At 34.8% G+C, this 18,815-nt stretch overlaps 2 protein-coding genes and 2 pseudogenes across 4 annotated transcripts; 3 read left to right on the forward strand and 1 right to left on the reverse strand.

Moving 5' to 3' along the window:
* Window positions 1-516: 516 nt before the first annotated feature.
* LOC104770339 (paraxanthine methyltransferase 1-like) lies at window positions 517-1,989 on the forward strand (annotated as a pseudogene). The gene is made up of 3 exons (XR_015592622.1): window positions 517-644; window positions 739-1,390; window positions 1,488-1,989. The product of XR_015592622.1 is annotated as a paraxanthine methyltransferase 1-like (transcript).
* A 2,620-nt stretch (window positions 1,990-4,609) lies between these two features.
* LOC104770340 (protein phosphatase 1 regulatory inhibitor subunit PPP1R7 homolog) lies at window positions 4,610-6,718 on the forward strand. The gene is made up of 6 exons (XM_010494743.3): window positions 4,610-4,957; window positions 5,102-5,332; window positions 5,417-5,563; window positions 5,639-5,781; window positions 5,867-5,981; window positions 6,285-6,718. Exons 1-6 carry the CDS (start codon window positions 4,688-4,690, stop codon window positions 6,363-6,365), a joined length of 987 nt encoding a protein of 328 aa, XP_010493045.1. The 5' UTR covers window positions 4,610-4,687; the 3' UTR covers window positions 6,366-6,718.
* Window positions 6,719-6,973: 255 nt separating this feature from the next.
* On the forward strand, window positions 6,974-13,070 carry LOC104770342 (dolichyl-diphosphooligosaccharide--protein glycosyltransferase subunit STT3A). Its single transcript, XM_010494746.3, has 23 exons — window positions 6,974-7,586; window positions 7,820-7,882; window positions 7,967-8,022; window positions 8,105-8,176; window positions 8,268-8,373; window positions 8,452-8,502; window positions 8,742-8,837; window positions 9,018-9,077; window positions 9,165-9,278; window positions 9,597-9,683; window positions 10,042-10,145; window positions 10,280-10,375; window positions 10,511-10,631; window positions 10,735-10,815; window positions 10,908-11,036; window positions 11,134-11,361; window positions 11,471-11,614; window positions 11,740-11,926; window positions 12,008-12,105; window positions 12,225-12,304; window positions 12,376-12,463; window positions 12,547-12,636; window positions 12,844-13,070. Exons 1-23 carry the CDS (start codon window positions 7,458-7,460, stop codon window positions 12,898-12,900), a joined length of 2,337 nt encoding a protein of 778 aa, XP_010493048.1. The 5' UTR covers window positions 6,974-7,457; the 3' UTR covers window positions 12,901-13,070.
* Window positions 13,071-15,885: 2,815 nt separating this feature from the next.
* On the reverse strand, window positions 15,886-17,589 carry LOC104770343 (protein DETOXIFICATION 52 pseudogene; annotated as a pseudogene). The gene has a single exon (XR_015592574.1). The product of XR_015592574.1 is annotated as a protein DETOXIFICATION 52 pseudogene (transcript).
* Window positions 17,590-18,815: the final 1,226 nt, after the last annotated feature.

The raw sequence follows: 18,815 nt of genomic DNA on the forward strand, positions 1-18,815 counted from the left end.
ATTAATTAAAAAGATTTTCATATAAAAATAAAAATGGTCTTTAAAAAATAAAGAAAAGCATAATTAAAATGACAAAAAAGTATATTAAAAAGTTGTGTCTACCAAATTCTAAAATAATATGATATTAAAGGCTTTCAAAGTTGGAAACGGAGAGATAGGAATTCTAAAAGCAATTTTTAAAGGCCATTTTCAAAGTTGGAAACGAAGGGATAATATCGTTATCCATACAACACTATTTCTTGACTTGTCAAAGACCAAATATAATATCTTTTGTTGCATTTATGCGACTCACATTTGACGGCTATGGTTTCGCCGGTCACATTTGACTTATCTCTTTGAGTTCGTGTATCACGTCATTTTCTAAAAATAGTTTCCTTATTTGTATAATTTCAGAATTACATAATTATTAGACCACGTAAAGTTACGTTGAATATGATCATAATATTAAACTCACAAGAAATATTACTATAAATAGGCATAGAGACGTCCATGAATTATCACTACTCTCATCACAAACCAAAGCATCAAACAAGAGAAGAAGAGTGAGAAGAAAAAAGAAGAGAGACACTATGACTACCACAGCAGATTGGATCATGATTGGAGGAGATGGTCCTGAGAGTTACAACCAACAGTCTTCGTATCAGGTTTTAATACATATATTTTGCATTCTTTTGTTAGCTAGGTTCTGTATTCCTAACTCCTAAGCTGTATGTATTTAACCGTCTCCTCCATATACAGAGAGCGTTGTTGGAAGCGGCAAAGGACAAGATGACCGAGGCGATCTCAGCCAACCTCAGCCTCGATTTGATATGGAATCGGTTCAATATAGCAGACTTTGGTTGTGCGAGTGGACCTAACACTTTTGTGGCAGTCCAGAATATAATAGATGCGGTAGAAGAAAAGTACCAAAGAGAAACCGGACAAAACCCGGTGGATAACATCGAGTTCCAAGTCTTGTTCAATGACTTTACCCTCAACGATTTCAACACTCTCTTCAAGACACTTCCTCCAGGGAGAAGATACTATAGCGCCGGAGTTCCTGGTTCCTTCTTCGACCGTGTTCTCCCTAAGGAGAGTTTCCACATCGGAGTCATGAGTTACGCCTTCCATTTCACCTCCAAGATCCCCAAAGGGATCATAGACCGTGACTCTCCCTTATGGAACAAAGACATGCACTGCACCGGGTTTAACCAAGCTGTCAAGAAAGCGTATCTTGACCAATACTCTATCGACACCAAGAAACTGTTGGATGTTAGAGCTGAAGAGCTCTTCCTGGGGGTTTGATGTTGCTTTTAGGTTCGTGTCTAAGAGATGGAGTTAAGATGTCCGAGACACCTAAAGGAACAGTAATGGATTTTATCGGAGAATCTCTTAGGATCTTGCTAAACAGGTAGATAACATAATTTTATCTTCAAAGTATTACCTACAATTACATAAGTAATTAACTAACATATCTTCTTCTTTTTTTTTTTTTTTGTTTAAAAAAGGGTGTGACCGAGCAAGAAAAGGTGGACACTTTCAGAACCTCAATTTACTTTGCGGAACAAGGCGAGATAAGGCAAATCATTGAGGAGAATGGGAAGTTCACAATCGAGGCTTTTGAGGATATCATTCACTCTGAAAATGAGTTTCCGTTAGACCCCAAGATATTGGCCATCTCCTTCAAAGCCTTTTATGGAGCGTTCATTACCGCACATTTTGGGACCGAGATCATGAGGAAAGCTTTTGAGCTTGTCGAGGTCAAGGCGCGCGAACAGATGTCTCGTCTCCAGAATTGCAAACCTGGAATGCAGTACCTCATCGTGCTTCGCAAGAACTGATCTGTGATCTAAATATATATTAATGTACTAATGCGTTTTACTCCGTTGTGACTTCATCTTGTTTCCTCGATATCATGGTGCTTTTCATCTTTTTCGTCTTGCTGTTTTGTCTTTGCGTCTTTGTATTCTCCCCTATTTTAAAAATTAATAAACCTTCATTTTCGGCATATTATTAAAAAATACTCCTATAGCGTTGTTCCATATGTTTATTTTAATTTGGCCAATATAGAGTTTGAATTCAAGGTTTCACATTTTGGTTTATAATTTCCTATCCTCTGCGTAAAATAAAAAATTTCCAAGTTTGACTAGATGTTTCGGCATATTTTTCGTGTAAAAAATCGAGGACACACTTTTTCTATTTTCTTACCAAACGTTTATTGTACTGTAAAAAAATCAATCAAATCACTATTTACAATCTACACTAAGAAAAGGAAAATCTCTCACATCGTTACGTTGGCAGAAAATATATGGTGGCTATTATTTGAAAACTGATTTTACTTTGTCAAGCAGTGAGAAAAAAGAAGAATATAATTTTGTGTGTTTAGTGAATTTTTTTTAATTATAAACTGTTTTCAGAAATACTAGGACTCAAGGGAGGGGGCGGGGGAGAGCGGAGGGAAATATTTTTTTAAAAGTAAACAAAATTTAAAATTTAAAATTATAATATTATGAAATCATTTGAATGTAATATATAGAAAGTTTGAATACATAAACATTAAACTTAAACTGTTACTAAAAACACAACCATCAAAATAAAAACTTATAACAAAAAATATTATGTAGAATAGATGCAACTTTGCAAAAAAAATTATTTAAAGTATTATAAATATATAAGATATTTATGAAGAATTATGGTAAAAGGCTACGATTAAAAAAATCATTATGAGAAAGTGATCCTAACTGAGAATATTGAACTAATGATTGTAATGAGTAAATGTAATAGAAAATTATAATTAACATATATTTAATAATGAGTGAAACTGTATCAACAAAAATATTAAAATTAAAATACACAACTTTTAAAAACAAAATAAAAGAAATTTTAAATATTAAAATAGTTTTTAGCGAAAATTACGATAAATAGACGCAACTGTAAATTGTATATTAACTATTATTAAATTTCTATATTGCTATAATCATTTCTAAAATTTTAGTTAGATTATAGAATAACGTTGAATATTAGATATTAATATCCAAATTATTTAGTTTCAACATAAAACGGAAAATTTGTTTCAACGAACAATAATTTGTTAGTTATTGATGAAGAGACAAATATACAGAAAGTTCAAAATATATGACTATTTAAATAGACAGACCTATTAGAACGAAAATTGTGATGAAAAAATATAAATAAAGTATAGTGAAAATGCACAACTCTACAATAAACAAATACAACTTTTTGATTTTTTTTTGTCAACCATTGGACAACAACAGGCCGGCCCATTAGCCTAATTCCTACATTCGTAGGGAACGGGACTCGATCCCTGGTGTGATGGTGCCTTATGCATTAAGGACTTACCTTTGGCCACTGCACTAAGATCACTTCACACTTTTTGAGGTTTTTAAAAAACAAATAAAAACAATTTTTTACAAAAAAATACTACGAAAAGTTGCAACTGTTGTTCGCACTTATTCAGATTATTATTATTATTTTTACATATTAAACTATTTTTTTAACAAAAAGTTATGATAAATAGACGCAACTGTAAATTCTATAATAAGTTGTATTAAATTTTTTTATTGCTATAATTATTTCTAAAATTTTAGTTAAATTATAGAATATCGTTGAATATTAGATATTAATATTCAATTATTTAGATTCAACACAAAATGGAAAATTTGTTTCAACGAACTTGTTAGTTACTAATGAATATACAAGTATGAAGAGAGTTCAAAAGACATGACTATTTAAATAGACACACCTATTAGAACGAAAGTTGTGATGAAAAAATATAAATAAAATATAGTAAAAAGACACAACTTTACAATGAATAGATACAACCGTTTGAATTAAAAAAAACAAATAAAATTTCTTTTTTACGAAAATGTACTACGAAAAATCGCAAATGTTGTGTCTGCACTTAATTATATTTATACCTAATAACCCATATAAATTGTTTTTAAATAAAAGGCATCTTTATTACCATATTGAAAAGTCAAATTCAAAAACTCACTATATAATCCATCTAACTCTTGGAAACAAAATTCTAGGTATTTTCATTAAATTTTTATATTTAAAATTAACTAAAAGTTATAAATTATATTCATCATTCCAAAATTTTTTTGTTAAATCAAGAATTGGAGGAATTTCTATACTTTTAAAAGAATGAATGCTTGATAATAATTTAGAAAGCTCTAAAAACCGTTGAGATTGAAATTTTATATTATTTTATATCATGGCAAAAAAATTAAAACAGTTTAAACAGACAAATATATATAGATTTCAAAATATAAATTCGAATAAACACAACACTACAATGAACCGTTGCAACTTTACAAAAAAATTGTTATAATGAACAATCACAACTTTTTATAAAATACACAATTTATTTTTAAAATTTTTTTTTTGGAAAATTACAAAATGTATGTTAAAAAAACATAACTTTTGATAGTATTGATTCGGATTGCTATTATATATAGATTAACTATCAAGTCTTTGTAAGTACTTAAGATTAACCTTTCAGTTACTGAAGATCAAAACTTGTTCTGATTTCGACCTGATGATGGGCCTGTCCATGGGCTTACGGCCCGCCATAACAACCCTATTGCAAGTGTTCCCGAAACGTTGACGTTTAAATCTAAGGGACATTCGCTAGACGAGTTCCTTTGAAGATCGTCGTCGTCATCAGAGCTTGAATCAAAAAGCCATGAACAGTGAGAAGGAGGAGGAACCATTGGTAGAGATCGATGATTCGAGTAATGTTCTCGATCTCACTAGCTATCAGCTCCACAGTCTCGATACGGTCGAGTTGCCTACGACCCTGATTGAGCTAGACCTTACGGCGAACCGTTTGTCGGGATTAGACTCGAGGATCGCTCAGCTCTCCGCGCTCAAGAAGCTCTCTCTTCGCCAAAACCTAATCGATGATTCCGGAGTCGAGCCTTTGTCTCGCTGGGACGCCTTGTCCGATCTCGAGGTGATTCTCCTCTCTGATTTTATTTATTTACTTCTGAATCGTATGAGTGCTTTGGGAAATGGTGAGATATGTCAATATGCATTTCTCGCATCTGATTTTGTTGTTGGCCTTGGAACCAATCTAGAACACTACTTTTTGATGCAGGAGCTAGTTCTCAGAGATAACAAGCTCGAAAAAGTACCAGAGATCAGCATATTCTCAAAGCTTTTGGTTTTTGATATATCTTTCAATGAGATCACTTCGTTGGAAGGATTATCCAAGGCCACTACCTCACTGAAGGAACTCTATGTGTCTAAAAATGAAGTTAACAAGATTATGGAGATTGAACACTTGCACAACTTGCAGATTCTTGAATTGGGGTCTAATAGATTGCGGGTTTGTCTCCACTTCTTTTGAGATTTTTCTATTTGCTTTACAGTGGTTCAGCAATTTATATATATGACTGCAATGTGGTTTCAGGTAATGGAAAATTTGGAAAACTTCACAATTTTAGAAGAACTATGGCTTGGACGAAACCGTATCAAAGTTGTCAACCTGTGTGGGCTCAGATGCATTAAAAAGATTAGCTTGCAGAGCAATAGATTGACCTCTATGAAAGGATTCGAGGTGAGGATTCTATAGATATCCTTGTTCCTCAAACCAGCATTTTATTCTTCTCATGCATGAAAACAATGTGCCCAGGATTGTGTTGCTCTTGAAGAGTTATATTTGAGTCATAATGGTATCTCAAAAATGGAAGGCTTGAGTGCATTGGTCAACCTACGGGTATTGGATGTGTCGAACAACAAGCTTACATCAGTTGATGATATTCAGAACCTCACAAAGTATTTCACCTTTCCCTTTGCTTCAGACTGATTTTTGTCATTTGGTGCTTTGTTTTCTCCATCCTTACTTTACCTTAACCTACAGGTTGGAAGATTTATGGCTTAATGATAACCAGATAGAATCACTTGAAGCAATCACAGAAGCTGTTACAGGATCTAAAGAGAAGCTTACCACTATCTACCTCGAGAATAACCCTTGTGTAAGTTTGACCATAATTAAAGTCCTTTAGTCACTGTTTATCGAATTTTTGTCAAGCATTGTTGTAGAATCTCATATCTTGGTTTCGGTTTTTGATATGGAATGTCAGTTAAATGAGACATGTATGATCCCATTGCTGGTCTTGTTTAATGCACATAGTAATCTTGATAAATCCTTTTTCTCTGTATCTTTTGATAATCCATAAGAAACCTTAGTTTTTTCTGTAGAGGAATCATTTTATTTTTAATATATTAAGCGATATGTAATTCTAAATATGTAAATTTTATTGTCTATCTCTTGGCAGGCCAAGTCTTCGGATTATGTTGCTGTGGTCAGACAAATCTTTCCAAATGTGGAGCAAATAGATTCTAACTTGTTTGCTTAAAGATGGATATTCCTCCTGTGCTCTTTTTTTTATTGAATGTCTGCTTCCTCACAGTTCAGACTTCAGAGCATTGGCACCGAATATAGGAAATCAGGTTAGACAGGGATATCTCGAAAATACATACATATCTCTGCTGTTTATCATAAAGAAGTGCAAATGAGTTCTCTTCATGGCTATTTATCAAAACGTTTTGAAATTCTAGTGTTCTCTTGCAAGTGAACCAATACTTTGTTTTTGGTCTGTAATAGTATGTTGACACTGTCTGTAAAAGGGAATCCCGACTTTGAGGTTGTCTTTGTTTCCACCAACACTAACTTGATACTGTTATTTATATTTTTGACGTTGCCCCTGGAGTTCTTATCTTTATAGTTTCATGTGAATGATTGTTCAGTATTGAAACTTTACATAAGTGTAACAAATATTTCTCAACGAATTAAAAGAACAAAAGCCGGAAGAAAACCCTCTCTATTGTCTCCAACTTAAACACTGTTAGCAACAGTGAAGGCTGGCCACTCATCTTGGTTCAGGAGACATACGTAAGGACAGTATTTGTTATGTTGCACACGGCATGACATCCCTCTCTTGAATGTCCAAATGTCAGTTACTCCATACGTAGTTGTAAAGTCCAATCCGAACCACTAGTGTCATCTTCATCCTAAACAAACTATAGTCCATTAAAAAGTCTTTAATCGTTCATATAATAATAATCTTGATATTTGAATTAAGGTTTCAATTGACTGGAGTGTTAATCGGTTTGGAAAGTCAACTCCACTAACCGGTTTGGATTTGATTTGATAGTTTACTTTACACCAAGCAAGAAAACCGGATTAGATGGAGATGAGTTGTGGCGAATGAAGACATGACATGTGTTAAATCCACGAAGGCTGGGTCAGTCGTTTGTTCACTTTAGTTTTACCGCAGCTTAAACATCCATGTAATTCCCGTGAGAGATTAGTTTTTGCCGGAGATAGTTTATAGTTTTCGCGTCCAAAAACCCTTCCGAGACCTTTTTTGAAGTCGTGTTCCCTATCCTTTGTTCCTCACTCTCCGATTCATTCATCGAGCCGGAGAGCTCACCTTCCGCCGCGTAAAATGGCGGCTCTAGAGAGCCCACAGCCGGCTGCAACGGCTACTGCGATGAGGCATGCTTTCGGCAACGTTCTCTCAGTTCTGATCCTCGTCCTCATTGGTGTCCTCGCTTTCTCGATCCGTCTCTTCTCTGTGAGTTCTCACTCATGTCTCTGCTCGTTTCAGTGTTCTACAATATTGCTAGGCTTCAAGATCCGATCGGACTTAGTTTAGATCCGACTATTCTAGATCCGATCTCATGATTTTTCGATTGGTTGGTGTAGCTTCATTGTAGTGATGAGGCTAATTTGTTTGGTTTTACTAACCTCGTAATTTTTCATTTTTGATTATTTCTTTAGTAATGTGCATTGGTTTTTTTTTCTCAGGTTATAAAGTATGAAAGTGTGATTCATGAGTTTGATCCTTACTTCAATTATAGAGTCACTCAGGTTCACTCCTTTTTCTTATTATTATTCAATTAGTTTTAGCTTTGTGGGCAAGTTCTTCTATATTAATTTGTTTGTTTGTTTCAGTTCTTATCGAAGAATGGAATATACGAGTTCTGGAATTGGTTTGATGATCGGACCTGGTAATTTTTTAGGATCTCTTAGTCTATTGCTATCTTCAATAGCATATTTTATCTATTTATGTTTCAATTTATTTGATTTTAGGTATCCTCTTGGCCGTGTGATTGGAGGAACTGTTTACCCTGGGTTGACGTTGACTGCTGGAACCATCTGGTGGTGAGTGTAGTGTCACCGTTACCAGCAATTATTTGATACATCTGTATGGGTTTAGTTTTAAATTTGTAATGTTTATATTCATCTGCCACAGGGTCTTAAATTCACTAAACATTCCTCTATCAGTAGAGACTGTTTGTGTCTTCACTGCACCTGTATTCTCAGCTTTCGCATCCTGGGCAACTTACCTTTTGACCAAGGTTTGTCTTTTTTTCTCTACTGATTTCACTAGTAAATTCCAGAATCAGTGAATCCAACATTGTATTGCTTTGTAACAGGAAGTTAAAGGCTCCGGGGCAGGACTAGCAGCTGCTGTTCTTTTGGCCATGGTAATTTATTCAATTGGTTTACATGGAAATTTTCTTCGAAAGATGTTTTCGAAGAGTTCTGAACAGCTTTGATTCCCGAGAACATCAGGACTATAACTTTAAATTGCCTATTGCTTGGTTATATTATGTCATTTACACCATTCAGCATTGGTGCATCATTTAGTGGAATTTGCCACAAAAGCCTATTTATGCAATTCTTTAGAATGATAATTCTTTTTGCTAAATGGTTATCCTTGCAGGTTCCCTCATATATATCCCGATCTGTAGCTGGAAGCTATGACAATGAAGCTGTTGCCATTTTTGCTTTGATCTTCACTTTCTATCTTTACATTAAGGTTAGCGTTTTCTCCAATGCCATGTGAAGTTGGTTTGAGTTTCACCACATCGAGCATGTGTAAAATAAAATTCCTTCAACAACTAACGTCAAGCTTTCTCTTGTAAATATCAGTTTCTTAGTTGCAAATTCCTGTTAAGTTTATTCTCCCGATTGATCCTTATCATGAAATTTTATGCAGACATTAAATACAGGTTCCTTGTTTTATGCCACCCTGAATGCCCTTGCATACTTTTACATGGTAGGACTTGGAATAAATTTCTCATTCTTTTCTCCTTTTCCCCGTCACTATTATTCTCTACTCAGTTTCACCTTTTTCCATCATTAGGTATGTTCATGGGGAGGTTACACCTTCATTATCAACCTGATACCAATGCACGTGCTTTTGTGCATTGTAACTGGCCGATACTCTCCTCGACTGTACATTGCCTATGCTCCGTTGGTAAGAATATTATTCCTTCTCGGACTCTAGCTATTACTAAGTGACAAAAACTGAATTCGTAATATGATTGAGAAGTATAAGAGACATAATTGTTTAAGCCATTCTTGAACTGTCCATTGGAGACGTAATTATGAAGATCCGTGAATGATGATTCAGATGGTTTTCACGAATATAGAAAACATTCTTTAGTATTATGCTAAAATTATTTGTCTTCCTATGTTGGAGTGGAGTGGTTATATGTCACATAAGATGCTGAAAATAGTTGAAAGGACATACTACTAAAAGTTATTGACAGCAAGTGTTCGCATGCGTATGCAGGTTGTGTTAGGCACGCTGTTAGCTGCATTGGTGCCTGTTGTTGGTTTCAATGCCGTTTTGACTTCTGAACATTTTGCCTCGTTTTTGGTGAGTTTTTTTCATTATTTATGTATGCCTCTTCATTTAATGCTCAGTTTATTGATTTTGAATTTTCGTGTAAGTTGACCATGGAAAAGTGCGGTTCTGTGCATAGATTTATGGACGCTAGTTTACTAGTTGATGCCTGTAGAGTTATTTATGATAGAACTTTGAAGCCTTCTAAATTTTCTTTTGGGAGATATATTAATATGTGTACGTAGTAAAGTGCATTGAGTTGGATATATTGGTTTAAGCTTAATGTTAATCTCTGTACGAAGTAAAATATAAGTACACAGAATCTTGTACTACTTATTCTCTTCATTTACTTCTACGTTTGTAAAGAAAAATTTATGGATAACTTATGCAGGTCTTCATCATCATCCACGTTGTCGCTCTCGTATACTACATCAAAGGCATTCTTACTCCTAAAATGTTCAAAGTTGCTGTGACACTTGTTGTGTCTATCGGCATGTAAGCTTTTTTATACTGCTGCTCTCTGACATGTCTACAATTACCATTTACCATAGAGATGGGATAACCTCTAGTTTTCCTGGATTATGCGGCATGGGCTAAAATGTTTATCTCTGCTCCAATATTTTTGACAGGGTTGTGTGTTTCATAGTTGTGGCAATCCTTGTGGCATTGGTGGCTTCAAGTCCAACAGGAGGATGGAGTGGTAGGAGTTTGAGTCTACTTGATCCGTGAGTTGTTCTTGTTCTTCTATCTTTTTTTCTCCTAGCAATGTAGTTTCTTCACAAATTTGAGTATGTCAATCATTTTATAAATGTAACATATCTGACACTCCATTTTTCTTGGTTTTATCTATCTTACAACAGAACTTATGCAAGCAAGTATATTCCAATTATTGCAAGTGTCAGTGAACATCAACCTCCAACTTGGCCGTCTTATTTCATGGATATCAATGTTTTGGCTTTCTTGGTCCCTGCCGGCATCATTGTGAGTTAAATTTTGATTGTAGTTAGATTTTGTACTACATGAAATGACTATTTGTCCATATATTTTGTGTTGATTCTTTACTTTTCTTATCTTCTGGTGGTAGGCGTGCTTTTCGCCTTTATCTGATTCCAGCTCTTTTGTGGTCCTTTACATTGTAATGTCTGTATACTTTTCTGGAGTTATGGTGAGTTACAAGTCTACGAATTCCAGTTTCATCTTTCTATTTCCTAGTTCTTTTAGTCAACCCTGTATTCACATGTCTTCCTGATCCCTTAGGTTCGTCTTATGCTCGTGCTCGCTCCAGCAGCATGCATCATGTCTGGGATTGCACTCTCTCAAGCTTTTGATGTTTTCACGGGTTCCATCAAATACCAGTTAGGTGGATCGTCTAAATCCACAGATGATGTAAGTATGCTTCTCTCTCTACTTAATTCTCCCTGATTAGTGATAAGTCATCTGTGCTGACCAAGTTCTGGAAAAAAATGGGTGTTTCTATTGTTAGGCAGAGGATACGAGCAATGCCCCAAAAGATGATGCTTCTGCTGGTAAGACTGACAAGGGTGAAGAAATTGTAAAAGAGCGGTCCTCTAAAAAGGGCAAGAAAAAAGAGAGGGAACCTGCTGATAAACCTTCTGTTAAGTCCAAGGCTAAGAAGAAGGCTCTTGTTTTGCCACTTGAAACCTCTGTTGTTGCGCTTCTTCTCCTTATAATGTTGGGTGCTTTCTATGTGGTATGTAGACTTTCTTCGAGCTGTTATTTTATGGTCCCATCTTTTACAGTTAGTTTAAACGACAGATTACAGATGATAAGGCTTCCAAATGCATACCTTTGCTTTGTAGATTCATTGTGTCTGGGCTGCTGCAGAAGCATACTCAGCTCCATCAATAGTATTGACATCTCAATCACGCGATGGCCTACACGTCTTCGATGATTTTAGAGAATCTTATGCATGGTTAAGCCATAATACTGATGTGGATGATAAAGTAAGTTACTTTGACAAAGACAAGCCAGTTTTTGGATCCTATTAAGTTTCTTTTGGTAAAGGTATAAGTTGTCTTTGATATATGAAGTTGCCTGAGTTTGGTATTGCAAAAACAAAATCATGTAGGTGGCATCATGGTGGGACTATGGTTATCAGACGACAGCTATGGCTAATAGAACTGTTATTGTTGACAACAACACCTGGAATAATACTCACATTGCAACTGTTGGCACTGCAATGTCATCTCCAGAAAAGGCGGCGTGGGAAATTTTCAACTCCTTGGATGTGAAATATGTTCTTGTCGTCTTTGGGGGTATGTGTTTGGCTTATAGCATTGTCTTCTGATTGTATTATTTCTGACGTATATTCTCTGATCTGACAATTATTTCATCAGGTCTTATTGGTTACCCAAGTGATGACATTAACAAGTTTCTGTGGATGGTTCGTATTGGAGGCGGTGTCTTTCCTCATATAAAGGAAGCTGATTATCTGGTACTTTTTTGCTTTTTGTTTTGTTTCGTTTCTTTTGGTCTTAGCAACAAGTTGTGATGGCTCATTAATTTTGAAGACTTTGAATCTGAACCTGGTTACCTATTAATTGCTTTGCAAAGAGAGATGGCCAATACCGGATTGATTCTGAGGCCACTCCAACAATGTTGAACTGCCTTATGTACAAGCTCTCTTACTACAGGTACGATGCGTTCCTATAACTGTAACCTTTAACGCTCTTTTCAAGGCTCAGTTTCTAATATCTTTCTTCAGGTTTGTAGAGACAGATGGTAAAGCTTATGATCGGGTGAGGCGGACAGAGATTGGGAAGAAGCATTTTAAGCTCACACATTTCGAAGAGGTGAGATTTAAGTTATTTATTACAAACCAGGGGCGCATTGATTCTACTTAGATTCTGGTAAATATGACTGGTTTTGGCATCAGGTTTTCACGAGTCACCACTGGATGGTTCGGATATACAAGCTGAAACCTGCCAAGAACAGGATTCGGGGTAGAGCAAAGAAGCTGAAATCGGTAAGGGAAAATAGTCTGAAATAGTCCTACATATCATATAACCCCATTCAACTTTTACCTATAGATGTCTATTTATTTGAATCATAGCAAGTATTAGTTGAACTTCGACTTTAATAGTCAGTACACAAGTGTGAAATAACGAGTGTATAAGCTAAGAGGGTGTTGAGACGAGATAATATTAACGTAACATTTTGGTTGTGTTGCCAGAAAACAACAAGCTCTGGATGGAGTTCAAAATCAGCGAAGAAGAACCCTTGGGTCTAGAAGAAGTCATAGAATTTTAAATGTTGGATGGTGGAGTTATATTGTTAACTCTTAGATCTCTCTTTGTTCTCCGAGGAGTTGTATGCAGACGCAGTAAAGTTTCTGATGTAGGATTCATAAAAAGTTTTGTAAACTTTATTTGGATCTGTTTAAGGCGAAGTTTATGTTTATTCTAGGGAGATCTACAAATATGGTGGCAAAATCGTGTCCAATCCAATCCAACCAACGCATATAAAAAATTGATATATATAGCTCACGTTTGAGTTCTTAAAAATATAAATTTGATTTGCCGAGAGAAATATAATTAACCATTTGACTTATTTAGTCGATCTGTCTAATAGTTTTATATAACACCGAGTCCGAGTTACGTGAAAGGATGTTCCAAAGCCAAAACAAAAAACTACACTTTCAGATTTTATTTCAAAATGCCCACGACCACCCAATCACCCTCTATCTTAATAGCATCATATAAACAACAAGTGTATACATGCATAATTTATTGCTTGGGAAGACAAAACATAAAAAGGTAAGAGTATACATATATACACTCTTGTTGCCTCTCTGTCGACTATTTTTCTCTTCTTCTGCTCAATATCTCTCTCATTTTTTCGAATCTATGTATTTCTATCGATTTGGCATTTTCTGTATTGCCAGATTTCGCGAGGTGGAAGATGTCTACGTGTTTACATGAACATCCAAATTCTCAAACAAAGTAGAGACAGCTAGAAAAATTTGGTAGTCGATGAGATAAAAATTAGATAAATAGTATATATGGACAACTATTAATACTTAGTAAGTATGAATAAAACTCCTTTTTTTTTTTGGAAGCATATAGCACATTGTGCAAGAAGACATGCACGATAGGTTTGCACTAGATTTTTTATTAGAAAAAAAAGATTGTCAAAACTCATAAGTGATAATTAAGTAGACATATAGTTTTATATGATTTGACGAAAAAGTTGTCAACGAATTTTATTATCAAATTACGCAAGCAAGTACGTTTATCATCAAATCATTGTACGCAACTACATCTATATTTTAACTGGTTCAAATAAAATAAAAGAAGAGGTAAAAACTAATAGATACACAAAAATAATACAAATGACTCATTTAATTCGGTTTTCTATAATTATCTGTACAACAATTTAACACAAGATCATGCTTTACCAGTACATATTTTTATATAGTATATAATAAATAGATATGTATTTCACAAGATGGAGAAAACATCAATTTTGGAAAAAGCAAGCGCAGGAAAAGAAGAAAACTATTCGAAGCATAAATACGTGGACTTGTGTAAAACAAGCATGCTTCAGTGTCTTGTGGGACATGAATCCAATCGAAGAGCACGTCTCTTCGAGAAAAGTCATTAATCGTAACATAACTTAAAATATTTTTACGTTGGTAAAGCCTAGAACATGCCAAAGTATAGCGTACAAATAACCAAGTAACAGGTAATGTTCAAAAAGGAAAATGATCCAACATTCTACATTATAATCAGGCATTAATCATCTATTAATAAGTTAATAACTATACACTTTTTCGGTATTAATTATTGGACAACCTTTGCTTTATAAGTTATTCTTGTATAAATAAGAGCAAACATAATATAGTTGATTTAATATATTATATAATATATAGAAGTCAAATATATACAACGTATATAACTACTAAAAAATAAAAAAATAAAACTGTTTTATCAAACAAAAAAAAAGCTACTAAAAAATGTCAACCGAAAACAAAAGTCAACGGTGATCTTTAGGCAGCATCATGGATTGGATAGTATAATATCCAAATACATGTTTCGATGTTTGGGGACAAACCATATCAAGAGAGAGTGGTTTATTAAGATACATTCAACATAAATAATATAAGAATTACAATGACTCGTCACTGATAACAAAATATATTATGTTCAACACAAAAAAAAAATTATGAGTTATCGATGACACGAATGATCGTAAATTCAGGAATTGATCAGAGTTTTTATTATATTAGGATGCCAGTATATATTTATTTGTCTATACAAAATATTTTGCATATTTTTATTTTCAACAACATATACTATTCAAATTTAAAGAATTTAAGTAGTGGCATATCTTCAATACTAATACAAATTACGAAATTACATCTAAAGTGAAAATATATCTAAATTTTGATGCATTGGAACATGGATTAATAATATTAATAATTGAGGACATTTTATTTGATAATAAATTTAAATTAAGTTCTTTAGATTGTACAATTTTAAATATTGAAATTTGATATTATTTTTAAAAATGCATTTAAAAAAAAAACCTCTGCAATATACCTTGGATTTTGGTTTTAACAATTTACTCATGAAACTCAATGAAATTTCATTTTAAATGACTTAGTTTACAAATTTTATAAAGTTATTTAGTACGTTGAATTCAGTAAATTTTCCACATGTAAGTATGTAACCTTATGGCTTACTTGGATCAGCCATGAATCTATATAATGGAAAAGAATAAGTTACTCTCCAAAAATACCTAGCTACCAATAGTATGACAACACTTTTAAAAAAATTAATTAATAAAACTATAATAACTGAAAAACATTCTCTAGTTGTTTCGTTTGTGTGTTAGTGTCTTTGTTGTGTTACCACCGGAATTTGATGGCGCAAAATGCATTTTATTGAGAAAAAAGTTATGATCTAATATTTAAGAAGTCAGAAATAATTTAACAAGTTATTACTATCCATAAAAAATGTATCATCTTAAATTGAATAACAAAATCAACTAAATAACGTGAACGAGAATGTTTTAGCCAGCATCTATCTATATAACCAAATTAAAGTACAAGTGAACAGAGAAAATGTTATACACGTACTCGGTTTGTTGAATTCGAATTCGAAATCTGGAGGCTGGAGCAATCAAAAATCAAAATATACGATTCAACAAATTATATATAGGAAAAAAACAAATCTCTAAATAGCATGAGGTGCAAATAACTAGGACAAGTTACTTTGTATCAAAATTATGAATCCAATTTATTATATTTTGGTTTCTTTCTCATTGGACAAAAAAATAAATTCTCACAATATTTAATAAATCTCAAAGCATGCGGTTGGATCATGTCAGTCAGTAGCGACAGTGACAACGTAAATTAATGGATCCGATAAGTCTCCGCTCGTTTGCGTTGTTATTACCACATCAACGTTTTCTGCGCACGTTAGCTTTCTGGCTCTTGTAGCTTCTTTCTCCCAGTCCGTAGTAGCCACGACATAAAGCATCATGCAAGCACAACACATCTGAGCCGCGAAAAGACCTAACCAAAGTCCGCAAAATCCATATCCGGCCCAAAACGTTAACCCAACGGCTACAGGTGTTCCAACGAGGTAAAACGCTCCTAGATTTATGTTGGCCGCCACGGACGGCCGCGCGGTGCCTCTAACAACCCCGCAACCTACTGTTTGCGGGCAGTTCCCGAGCTCGCAGAGTCCAAGAATTGGCAGCGCAGCCGCGGTTAATGTGATGATATCAACGTCGTTTGTGAAGATCCGTCCCCAGACATCGCTGACGCCCCAAGCAAACGCAGACGCCGTCATACCCATCACCCCAGCAAAGGAAACCGCCACTATGGCTGATAACCTAGCCGTGTTCGGGCGGTTTGACCCGAGTTCATTACCTACGCGGGTGGAGACCGCAAGCCCTAGAGACGAAGGGAAAATGTAAAGCAAAGACGTTGTTTGGATAAGAACGCCCATTGCTGCCACTGGAGTACTAGGGTTTATTAGCAAACCACATAGAACAGTCATGATCTCGTACCACCACCACTCTAGGCATAACCCGACACAGCTAGGTATGGCTAAGCTGATCAGTGGCCCCCAGTCTTTGAAACATTCCGAGCTGGGGCGAGTCCACGTTGGCAGGTGTAGACCTGCGATCAAAACATGCGCCACGAGGGAAATAACAACAACAAGATTTGAAGCGGCTGCGGCCATTGAAACACCCATGAAACCCCATCCGAGGTAAGAAACGAGGATGAAATTGAAGGGTATGTGCAAGATGGTGCCGGCTAGTGTAGCGATGGTTAGCGGGGTTGTGATACCTTGTGCTCGAAGGTATATACGTAGAGGGTGAAGAATTGAATTGGTAAGCAAATCAGGAATAGAGCATAGGATATATGTTTGTGCCAACGATGAGATAGTTGGATTTTGATGAAGATAGATCATGATCTTCCCCAAGTTGAGCCATAGAGCGAGGATCGCTAGCGAACTTGTGAGTAAGAAAAGCACGGTTCGTTGGAGAGTTAGAGAGAGGAGTTTAGGCTTGCCGGCTCCAAAGGCTTGTGAACAGAGTGGGTCCATGCCGAGTGCAAGGCCTGAGAGAACGGAGTAGCCAGTGATGTTGGCAAAGGCAATGGCTAGTGATCCACCAGCGAGCTCTAGTTCACCGATATGGCCGAGGAAGAGCATCGAGATGGCAGAGCGAGCGTAGACGATGAGGGCGGCAAGGATTGTCGGGAAGGCTAAGGAGAAGAGAGACTTCGCTTCTGTTTTAAGCTCAGTGATTGTCGGGAAAATGGGGGTAGTGTTTTGCTTTTCCAGATCTATCTTCGAAAGAAGATTTGTGTAACTGGTGATGGTTGGGGTTTCCATATTGTTTGTGTGAATGAAACCAGAAGAAGAAGATTAGAGTTAATGGATATGATTATTTGTTGATGTCTAATGCAAAACTCCCCTCTCTTATTTATACACAAATACCTACGTTGACAACACGTTTAGCCAGTTGAATTGGTCATAAATATAAGAAGTCAAATATTTATTTATAAGATTGACTTTTTGGTTTTATGTATATAAAAATTAATTACAGATAATAATTTTTTTAACCTACAATAGGAATTCTTAATATTCTAAGATATTTAGGCATTATTACAATAAAAACAAAATTATTTCTTTGGATTTATAGTATTGTTTTAGCATTTTAGTTTTTTCTTTGATAGTAAAAAATCCCCCCAATTATATAATTAACATAAAAAGTTCATATTTCCACAATAGTCATATGAAAATGTCTATTTTTTGTAAATATATCTATTTAAAATTGAAATTATTTGTTTAGAATATATATAGGGGAATATCATTGCTGGAACTAATTTATTAATTTGATTAGTTGTAAAAGTTCAAAATTTAAAATAAATAAGAAATGTTATCCTTGAAAATATGTGCAACATATTGTAGAACGCCACGTGACATTTTTTACGATAAGTTACTAGATAATATTATGCATTTCAATAGATAGTATGAGAATCATAATTATGTTATCTTCTTAAAATTCAAATTAATTTTGGGTTTACATATTTGGATCGAAGGCCCAATTCATAATCAGTCTTCACTAAGCGGGATAACGTGATTTAGTGGAGTCAAACTCCAATAGAGTAAATTAAATATATTATAAATAATATTTCAATTATATCTTGTAGTTTAAACCATGTAATTTATATTTTTTTTTCGAAATTTTCTACATAATTTTTGTCTGTGATGAATCTGTTCATTTAATTTTGATGAATCACTTAGCGACAACGTACGTGTATATACTTTATAACGTTGTAAGAAAACATTAGAGGAGTTTGGCCCTATCCGTCAAGACCAAAACTAGTCGATGTGTGAGGTCGTTTAGGCTTTTATTGGTTTGCTAACGGTGTAATTCACGCCATTAAAGATCAAACAGAGAAAGACATAGGTAGTCAGAAGAAAGATGAAGTAACCTCGCGAACGAGACACACAACCCTAGTATGTATCAAAATCCGGGCCATGTATGATGACTGATGAGTTCATTTTACACGACATATTCAGATTATATTCACAAATTCGATTATTTTTACGCTTCTCTCAAAGTCAAACGGTAACTCAAATTATCTATCTTGTGCATGGAATAGGTTAAACAGCTAAATAT

Source organism: Camelina sativa, chromosome 20 (assembly GCF_030686135.1).
Source record: "Camelina sativa cultivar CO46 ecotype springtype chromosome 20, ASM3068613v1".
Lineage (NCBI taxonomy): Eukaryota > Viridiplantae > Streptophyta > Magnoliopsida > Brassicales > Brassicaceae > Camelina > Camelina sativa.